The sequence below is a fragment of the Chrysochloris asiatica genome, unplaced genomic scaffold, assembly GCF_000296735.1.
Source record: "Chrysochloris asiatica unplaced genomic scaffold, ChrAsi1.0 scaffold00274, whole genome shotgun sequence".
Classification (NCBI taxonomy): domain Eukaryota; kingdom Metazoa; phylum Chordata; class Mammalia; order Afrosoricida; family Chrysochloridae; genus Chrysochloris; species Chrysochloris asiatica.
In genome coordinates, this window is record NW_006408792.1 from 3,897,067 (window position 1) to 3,907,834 (window position 10,768).

The 10,768-nt window shown below is 37.6% G+C and overlaps 1 protein-coding gene across 1 annotated transcript in view; it reads right to left on the reverse strand.

Moving 5' to 3' along the window:
• The window catches only part of HLTF (helicase-like transcription factor), a 94,602-nt gene that overhangs the window by 61,522 nt on the left and 22,312 nt on the right, over nt 1-10,768 (reverse strand). The window contains exons 8-9 of the mRNA XM_006874398.1: nt 5,544-5,639; nt 2,628-2,703 (exon numbers count right to left, since the gene is read on the reverse strand). Coding sequence (XP_006874460.1) covers nt 2,628-2,703; nt 5,544-5,639 — 172 coding nt within the window. The remainder of the gene's footprint in view (nt 1-2,627; nt 2,704-5,543; nt 5,640-10,768) is intronic.

Sequence of the window (10,768 nt, forward strand, 5' to 3'; positions counted from 1 at the left end):
TAAAAGGTAAAATAAACAGATTAGACACTAACATCTTCACTCACACACATACATAAAAAAGCCCCATAGTAAAATATGAGTAAGACTTATAACACCCCTTTACCAGCTTCTTGCCTTCAAAACTGCCTGAGAAATTTGAAGATGTTACCATTGCTCTGTACAACATAACTCAAGATTTAATTTTCGGTCTCTTTCCTTTTTTGTCTGTTTTACCTCTCTCTCCTCAAGCCCATGCAGGTTATTCTCCTAGTGAGAAACAGCCCAGGGCTGGCCAGAGGCATTTTTGAAATCCCTCATGTTTTAAGCTGCCCCTGTTGACTCCTCCCCTTTCTTTGATTCTGCATCCAGTGATCTTTGCTGAGCAGATACATGTGTATGTACAGAACCCTCTGGGGGTGAGGTGTGGAGTGTCCACATGCTCAGACATATAGTCACCAGATACATGTTTATGTACAGAACCCTCTGGGGGTGAGGAGTGTCCACAAGCTCACATATAGTCACCAGAGTAGAGATGTGCAGATAGAGAGAGATCAATGAACAGGAAAAAAAAAAAAAAAAAAAAAAAGTTCGAATCAGCCAGACCCCTGTGATGGGAACACTACTCCCTTGATCCTTTACCTGTTCCATCCTGTTCAAGATGGCTGCTCTAGGACCTGCTGGCAGCTGCAGATCAGAAAACACCACCTTTCTTGCTTCTGCTACAAATCCTATAAGCAGTAAGCCTTCAATACTTCTAAATATTCCTTTATATGTAATTCAGAGTTCTAGAACCATCCCCTAGACCTGCTTCACCTGGCATTCTGTGTTATTATTGGCAGAGGTCTACATGGCGCCTCTCCCTAATCCACCATCAAGCCCTGCCTTCAGAATTGCTGAGCTTAAAGGCAAATCTGCCAATATTCATGTGCTAGACTACCAATCAGAAAAAAAAAGAACAGAAAATCCGAAGAAAAACTAAGATAGTGGGACACTATCAAGAGGAATAACTTATTTGTGACTGAAATTCCAGAACAGGAAGACACAAAATAAATTAATAAAACTGAGAAAATTGCCAAAGAGTTGTTGGAAAAAAACTTCTGTAGTATCAACAAGTTGAACAAACTAAACAGAACAGACCTAAAGAGAAAACCACTAAGCCAATATAATCAAACTTTAAAACCAAAGACACAAACAGAATCCTGAGAATAGCTCAAGATAAATCAAATAGTTACCTACAAAGGAGAACTAATAAGACTAAAATCTGATTTCTCAGTAGAAACTATACAGGCAAGAAGACAATAGAATGACACATATAAAACCTAAAAGAAAAAAACTACCAACCAAGAATCATATAGCCAACAAAACTGTCCACCAAATGTGTCAGCAAAGTTAGGATATTTCCAGATAACCAGAAATGAAAAGAAATTTATAAAAATCAGACTAATCCTACAAAAATACTAAATAGAGTTCTTTGGACAGATAACAAACAGCAGCAGGCAACAACCTGACACTAGCATTTATGATAATACCACCCAGAACTCAACCAGTCCTGGTGTGGTGCTATATCATCAGCACTGGTCTGTGACCCAGAAGGTCAGCAGTTCAAACCTACCAACTGCTCCTTGGAAACCCTATAAAGGGTCGCTAACAGTCAGAGTCAAGTGGACAGTACATAACAAGATTGAAAATAGGGGACCAGAGATACTAGTTTGCAACAACAACAAAAAATGAAGAAGGAATAATGTAGTTATAGAACTTACAAAGGAAGATTAAATCAAATAGACTTCAAGAAAAATAAATAAATAAAAACCTCACTGTAATCCTAAAACTAGATTAAGCCTTACTCCTAGCCTTAGCCTAAGCCCTGCCCATAGTCTTGGTGCGGCGCTGTAAGATAAGCATTGGACTGTGAACCACATGTCAGTGGTTCAAACCCACCAGCTGCTCCTTGGAAACCTACACAGGGCCACTAGTCGGTCTGAAATACAAAGTGGGCAGTTCAAGGTCACCAGCCTCTCCTCAGAAACCCTATACAGGGTTGCTATGAGTTGGAACCGACTCGAAGGCACTCAACAACATGAGTCACAACTGACTCAACGGCATTTAACATATATAATACAGGCCTTGCATAGACAGCCACAGTCCTAAGTCTCTAATTCTACTCCTACACACCCTTACCTCCACAAAATAAAATATTCAGTCTTGTTCTACTCTAATCAATTTTTAGAAATTAATTTTGGGATGATCATGTTACTGTTAAGTAGAGATGTTTGTATATCTCTTCTACTTTCAGAATTTGGCTCTAACCTATATCTTTCTAGCTTTAGCTATAGCAACAAATAAACCAACACCTGCACATTACATTGTAGACATCTTAAACTACTCTAAGATCCCAGTATAAAACATATTATAATTTTTCACTGTCCTTTCAAGGGATTATTTTCTTCAACCAAAAATGTTTCTCCAAAATTCTCAAGCTAGTGCTCTACTACCCATTGCTAACATCAGAGGTTGTAGATGAATCTTTCCCTAAATAGTTCTCATGAGATTCTTCAGAAAAAGATATCCTAAACTTTTCTATAGTACAAAGCCATTAGAATGAAAATACCTACATCTAATATCAGGTCACATTCAAAATTAAAGTTTACCTCTGATTAGTCCATCTGCTTTTTCACTGGTGTTGTTTCCTTCAAGTTTCATAGGTTCAGAGTTAACAATACATTCCTGGAAGAATGAGAAAATTTATGCATTTTATTTTATATTGCTTCACTTTAACTGCATTTTATTTTATATTTCTTCACTTTACATAAACAAACAAAAACAGTAGATCTTCAGTAGATTCCAACTCATGTTTCAGAGTATAATAAATCTATTATATGTTAACAGGGTTTTCCGGGGCTGTGCAGTAGAGTTCAAGATCTTTCTTCTAAGGCAACTCTGGGTATAGTCAAACTGGAAAGCTTTCCTGTTACTTGCCCAAAGTTTAATCATTTATGCAGCCCAAGGACAAACTTCTTTACATAATAAAGACTACTTAAACGTCTACTCCATTCTGAAGCAACGGGGAGAGATTATTAAATAAATGAAAAAAAAGCCTAACAGTATAAAGAACAGACCACAAGTGTGGGCTAATCAGGATAGACAGGGATCTGTATTAAGACTTAACACCCAAGTAAAAAGAAAGAAGTATAGAAATTAATGAAACAGAATCTAAGGAGTGGCAGGAAGCTAATGGGAAGCCTTTCTGAAAATTAAAACATGAGAAGAGTTACTCAGAAGAATCCCAAAAGGAGGTAGGTTGTATGTACATTTTTACTGAGTTAATTCCTACTTTAAGCTCTTTGGATTTCAAGTAAGGACAAAGGATAATTGCTTCTTCTTAATAACATTTCTTTCTTACAAAAACTAATTCATTTTTTCATTAATTAAATATACCATGTACATATACAATTATATATATAAAAAGAAAAATTACACATATTCCCATCACTAAACAAATACCAAATAAGGAGCTCTGGTAGCGTAGTGGTTATGAATTGGGCTGCAAACCACAAAGTAAACAGAAACTACCTGTTGTTCCGTGAGAGTAAGCTGAGGCTTTCTGCTCCTGTAAAGATTTACAGCCTCAGAAACCCTGTACAGGGTCTCCACGGCACATAACAACAACAAACAAACAATTACTATTAGCATTTTGGTACATTAAGCAAGCATACTTAAGACATATGTTGTTGTTGCTGTTGTTAAGTGGCATTGATTCAGTTGCAACCCATAACGACCCTGTATAGGGTTTCCAAGGAGCAGCTGGTGAGCTTGAACCACCGACCTTACAGTTCAAACAGCTTTGCAGTCTGCTGCATTAACCCACAGCGCCACACCAGGACTCCTAAGACATATATGAGGGGGCTTCAAAAAGTTTATGGGGGAAAAAAAAAAGTTCATAGAAAAATGGAATTAAAAGATAACTAAATTTTTTAAGCCTTTTATATAAACATATACAGTAAATTTTCATTATACATGGTATCTATATTCTATAAAATCAACATAAGCAATGGACTAGCAAATTCTAAACCACTGCTCCTTGCAGAGTTTTAGGGCTAGGTTTCTGCTAGCCCTAAACCATCAATACATAAGTAAGATAGCTTACTTAATATATTCACTAGCACTGAAAAAAAAAAAAGTAACAGCACTGTAATTCATGCCTAAACAAAACACATCTAATGTACATATTTTCTCTATAAGGTATATCACAGCCTTCTTGCATATAAGAATATCAGACATTAATCTGGGAAGCCATTTTGTATGTGAAATCACCGGTAAAAAAAAGCACAAAAATGCAAAAAAATGTGGCACTAAATATATCAAAAAACTAGTATTTGTTTACAATATAAGAGTTGAAATAAGGCAACTCAATCACTTGTAGTTCTGTGCATGTTCCAAATGACTGCAAACGTACTGACTTTGGGTCAATTAGTCTAATGGACTAATGGGAGATCGGGTGCTGTAGGATAAAAAGACTGTAGGAACCCAAGACTATGGCCCTTAATCACCCTTCATGTCTGAAGTGAACTGACATTCCGGGCTCCATTTTCAGCCAAGTGGTAGACAGGTATATTTGGGGAGGGGAGTGCTAAAACACTAGGCAAGGTATGCTAACCATGGTAGTCTCAAACATTCAAGATCAAAAGGCAGCATTTATCTAAGGACAAAGTTCAGAAGGATTGGGAAGGAGGGCTGATTGGAAATAAAGGAAAGTGGAATAAGGGGTATGAAATTAAGAGATTTAAACACTGAAATAAGACAGTGTATGATTTCTTGATTGTAAAATTGATTATAAACCTTCACTAAATTCACAATAAAAAGAGTTTCATAAAAGTACTGATTTGGGGATTATAAATAAATTGTAAAAAGTAGACAAACTCACAAATATGAAAACCATAAATAACTAAGATCAACTTCATTCACAAAATGAAACTCAAATTCCATATAGAGATTTGTACCTGGCTTTTTAAATTTTTTCAAATGAAAACAAGTATTCTTCAAAAGCAGAATTTTTGTGATTGCATAACATTAAACTTTATGGCTACATCATAATTGAACTAATTTCTTATCAAGAATGTTCTGCCTTTGAATTAATGTTGGGAAGAATTTAAAAAAACAACAACATAAAACACTTATATTTGGGGGGAAAAAAGCAATTTCTGATAACTTCTTTAAAATTTCTTAAAAACAATATTACTGATTTAAATACATTTAAGGCTCTTAACACAAGGGGACTTCAAACATTTGTGGAAAATGGAATGAAAAATGAATGGATATTTTCCACATATTTTTCCACAAACATTCTGAAGCCCCAACCCGCTCCCAACTACACACAAACATATTACTATGTTGGCCTCAAGCAGGTGACAGCAATTTTCATTCTCACCAACACATGAGAGACACTCACCACCTCTCTGAAAACATTAGAGATAACCAATATGTCTGGCTGATATTTTTAAGAGCAAAATTCAAAAATGCACAGCAAACCAAAAGCTTCAGAGGAAATGTACTTACTAATACTTTACCTTCTTTAGTTGACTCTTTTTAATTCTTTCAACAGGAAGAGGTCTGCCATCATGAAAGTTGGTAAGAATTACAGCAATGGCTGTAAGAGTTTTGCCCTTTAGAATGTTAAAAAAAAAAAAAAAAAGACAAAAATGGTCAGATTCTTAAAAAATGGAGAACAATATGGAAAGAATTTTTTTTTAATAATGTAACCCAATATCAAATATTATTTAACACCAAAGTATAGTGATCATTACATAAAACCACCATATATAGTAATAAAAAAGAACACTACATTGATTGCAGGATAAAAAAGATTTAAGCCTTGGAAATGCTATACAAGGTCAGTTACAAGTGGGAATCAACTCCACGGCACTAATTAAGCTAGGAATTGCTTTCCCCATGACACTACTGTTGTTAAGTGCCGTTGAGTCAGAGAGGCACTCTACAGGGTTGCCAAGGAGCGGTTGGTGGGTTTAAACCACCGAACTTCTGGTTACCTGTACAGTGCTTATCCTACAGCTCCACAACAGGACTCTATGACACTATTTGTTGTTGTTGATAAGTGCTGTCAAGTCGATTCCGACCCATAGCGACCCTGTATAGGGTTTCTAAGGAGCAGCTGGTGAGCTTGAAACACCGACCTTGCAGTTCAAATGACTTTGCAGGCTGACACATTAGCCCACAGCACCACACCGGGACTCTGCTATTAGGAATTATTAAATGATATAAACTATAAACCACCACTTGTCTGTTTGTCGTACTGTGGTGTGTAGTGTGATACTGTGATTCTGGAAGCTATGCCACGGGTATTTTAAACACAAACAGGGTCACCCATGATGGACAGGATTCAGCTGAGCTTCCAGACAAAGACAAAGAAGAAAGAGATAGACTACTTCCAAATATTTAGTTACTGAAAACCTGGTGAATAACAGTGGAAGACTCTCAGCACCAGAACATTAACTATCGAAAGATGAAGAGCACCAGAATATTGTCAGATATAGTATCAGAATGAGCTCTGGTAGCGTAGTGGTTACTACCAACTCTTCCACGGGAGAAAGACGAAACTTTCTGCTCCCATAAAGTTTACAGCCTCAGAAACTCTGTACAGGGTTGCTATGAGTCGGAACTGACCCCATGGCACATAACTACCACCACCACCACCACCACCATAGTGCCAGAAGATGAGCCCCTCAGGTTGGAAGGCACTGAAAATAGGACTGGAGAAGAGTAGCCTCCTCCAAGTAGAGTTGAGCATGATGATGTCAATGAAGTAAAGCCTTTGAGATATTCATTTGCTGATGGGGCACAACCCAAATTGAAGAAAAACAGCTGTGAACATCCATTAATAATCAGAAGGAGGAATGTATAAAGCATGAATCTAGGAAAACTGAAAGCTGTCAAAAATGAAATGGAACTCATAAACATCAATATCCAAGGCATAAGTGAGCTGAAATGAACTGGTACTGGCCATTTTGAATCTGACAATCACATAGTTTACTACACCAGGGATGAAAACTGAGGAGGAACAGCAGTGCATTCATCATTAAAAGGAACATATCAAGATCTATCTTGAAGTTATCTTGAAGTACAACACTGTCTCTGATAGGATCCATACAACCACAAGGAAGACCAGATAATACCACTAATTATTCAAATTTATGCACCAACCACTTACTCAATCTATATGCTGAGCAAATAATCCAAGAAGGTGGGTTATATGAAGAAAAACCAAAAAAAAACAAAACAAAACAAAACAAAAAATCAAGATTGAAAGAAGACTCATTAATAACCTGCCATATGTAGATGATACAACTTTACAGCTGAAAGTGAAGAACTTAAAATACTGATGAAGATGAAAGACCAGTCTTCAGTGTGGGTTGTACCACAACGTAAAGAAAACAAAACTCCTAACCACCAAACCAATAAACAACATCCATATCAATGGAGAAAAGATTGAAGTTGTCAATGACTTCATTTAGCTCGGATCAACCATCAACACCCATGTCAGTGTTCAAGAAATCAAACGGCATATCGCATTACGCAAATCTGCTGCACAAGACTTTTCTAAAGTGTTCAAGAGCAAAGATGTCAGCTTGGGGACTAAGGTGCACCTGACCAAAGCCAAGATATTTTCAATAACCTCATAAGCATGTGCAAGTTGGACAACGAATAAGGAAGACTGCAGAAGAACTGATGCATTTGAGCTATGGTGTTGGAAAATTATATTAAAAGTGCCATGGACTGCCAAAAGAACAAACTAATCTGTGTTGAAAGAAATGCAGCCAGAATGCTTGCTGAAAGTCAGGATGGCCAGACTTCGTCTCTCATGCTTCATTCATATTGTCAGGAGTGACCATCCCTGGAAAAGGATATCATGTTTGGTAAAAATGGAGGGTCTGAGGGTAAAACGAAGACCCTCAACGAGATGGATGGTCACAGTGGCAGCACCGATGAGCTCAAGTGTAGCAACGATTGTGCAGTTGGCACAGGACATAACAGGGTTTTATTCTGCTGTACATAGGGTCGCTACGAGTCAGTATTGACTCGATGGCACCTCTTAATACGATAAAAGCACTAACATTTTTGAGTAATGTTATTTTTCTTATTCTTCATTTAACACTTTGAACTATTTATCAAGAAACAATTTATATCTTTGAAGCTACCCGCTGTTCCATGGGAGAAAGATGAGGCTTTCTACTCCCACAAAGATTTATAGCCTCGGAAATCCTGTACACGGTCGCTAACAGTTGGAACCAACTGCACGGCACATAACAACTACCACAAACCATAAAATTAAAAGTTAATTTTAAAATCATTAACTCTGCTGCATATGAGCTGGTCATTTTATTATACCTGATTTTAAAATAATATTAAGATTTAAAAGCATAACTTGCTAATAAACATAAAGTTACATTTCTCATGCATTTATCTTATGTGAAAACAAGTAATTTAAAATATTTTCTACAATTATATCTATTAGTTAGTAATATACAAATAAGTGTCTGAATCCCACAACTATAAAGTGAAAAAATAGGGATAAACTTAGGGTCTCTAGTATATGGCACACATAGAGTAAGTATCAAGATGGCAAAAACACACAAACAAGAGAGAAAAAATTAGATGACTGGGACATACTAAAAATCAGGAATTTATATTCATCAAAAAATTCACCAAAAGAGTAAACAGGGAGCCCACAGACTGGGAAAAATCTTTTGTAAGGACACAACAGACAAGGGACTAATTTCAAAAATTTACAGGAAACTATAACACGCCTACAAGAAAAAGACAAATAACCCAATTTAACAATAGGCAAAGGACATGAATAGATACTTCACCAGGGAAGACATTCTGGCAGCAAACAAACATATGAAGAAATGTTCACAATCATTAGCCATTACAGAAATACAAATCAAAACAATGAGATATCATCTCACACCAGCAGTAACAACAAATGCTAGTAAGGATGTAGAGACTGGGACCCTCTTACATTGCTGGTAGGACTGGAAATTGTTTCAACCACTCTGCAAAATGGTATGGCACTTTCTCAGAAAACTAGAAATAGAAATACCTTAGGATTCAGCAATTCTTCTACTTGGTATACATTCACCAGAAATACGAGTCAGAACACGAGTAGATATATACTCACACCAATGTTCATCACAGCACTATTTACAATAGCGAAAAACTGGGGACTACCCAAATGGCCATTAATAGAAGAACTGATACACAAACTCTGGTACATACACACAATGGAAATCTATACTGCCCTGAATAACGATGAAGCTGCAAAACACCATATAACATGGATGAGCATGGTGTTAACTTGGGGTGGGGGAGGGCAGGGAAGGAAATGAACAAGAAGGAGGAAGAAGGTAAAGGAGTGGGGAAAATAGGCAAAGACTCTGGGAGATATACATGAGCTAAATGGAACAGAGGTAGACTGTGACATTTGCACAGCCTTGGAATAACAAGGCTCTGTGATATAGGGGTGGTCCTGGTGCAGTGCTGTAGGTTAATTCGCTGGACTAAAAGGTCAGCAGCGGTTCAAACTCACCAGCTGCTCCTTGGAAATCCTACACAAGGTCACTATGGGTCAGAATTGACTCGAGGACACTTAACAAAAACAATACAGGGATTGAGACATAGGTTGAAGGGGTAAAGCAGAGGAAACAATGTTAAGATGTTCGATTGCTCACAAAAGGACAAAGATTGCATAAGACCATTATTGTAAAAACATACGAAAAGATGTCAACACTAAAAAAGAAAATAATTCTTTGGTTACCAGGGGTGAGGGAGAGAGAGGTCAGCAAGGTCAGAAGTCACAAGAAGGGAAAATAACGTTAAGATTCTTGACTGTCTTATGAATATTGGTTTCCCTTGCCTACTATCGTGAAATAGACATTTGAGTGGGTAAGAAAGGAACATCGGGAAATATGATTACAGAATGCTTGTAAAGCCCGTCTTCAGCCGATAACTGCCTGGAATACCTAAAAGAGGTTCTAGATCTTGCCCAGTGAAATGAGCTTCTTGTTGAGCCTTTGTAGAGCAAAGGATTCCTTAGGTGGAATCCTGAGCCCTATCCAGAACCTTCTGAAGTGAGATAGTCCCACCTGAAAGGATAATGCAGACCAACCTAGAGACTGGAGGAACAGAAGATACTTCTTGGGAAAAAAAAAGACCAGCAGAAAAACAACAATAAACAAAACAGTCGACTGTTTGGCTATCAGAAGAACAAGCAAGCTATTTGCCTGGGAGCCATTAAGGCAAGTCATCAAGTCCCTTCAGTACAAACCTCCTTCCAAGACTGTAACTCAATGAGAACAAATGAGCAGGCTTGTAAGCTCGCTGATGACCACGTTGGTCTACTTGTGAGTGGAAGCTGGGGAAAGGCAGTAATGAAGACATGGGCTGAGTTTGACCATGTTCCATAAACTCCTGCCAACCTAAGATGAGAGAGAAGAGAAAGGGCTGTTTGGTCTGAAGTTTGGGGAGACTTGGGAACTCCTGAGCACATGGACACTGGGGTCTAGAGCTGAGAGTGAAGCATCTAGCTGATAGGAAGTGGGTAGAGGCACACAAGAATGCCCAAACTTGCACACTGTTCCCATTTGACCAAGTTTGGATGGCGTTGATGATCAGAACTGACTACAGGAAGATAAAGAAATTTGATACAGGAAGCAAGTGTAAATTGCTACAATTGGATGAACTTGACCTTTACTTATGGATGCAGTAGCTCAAAATA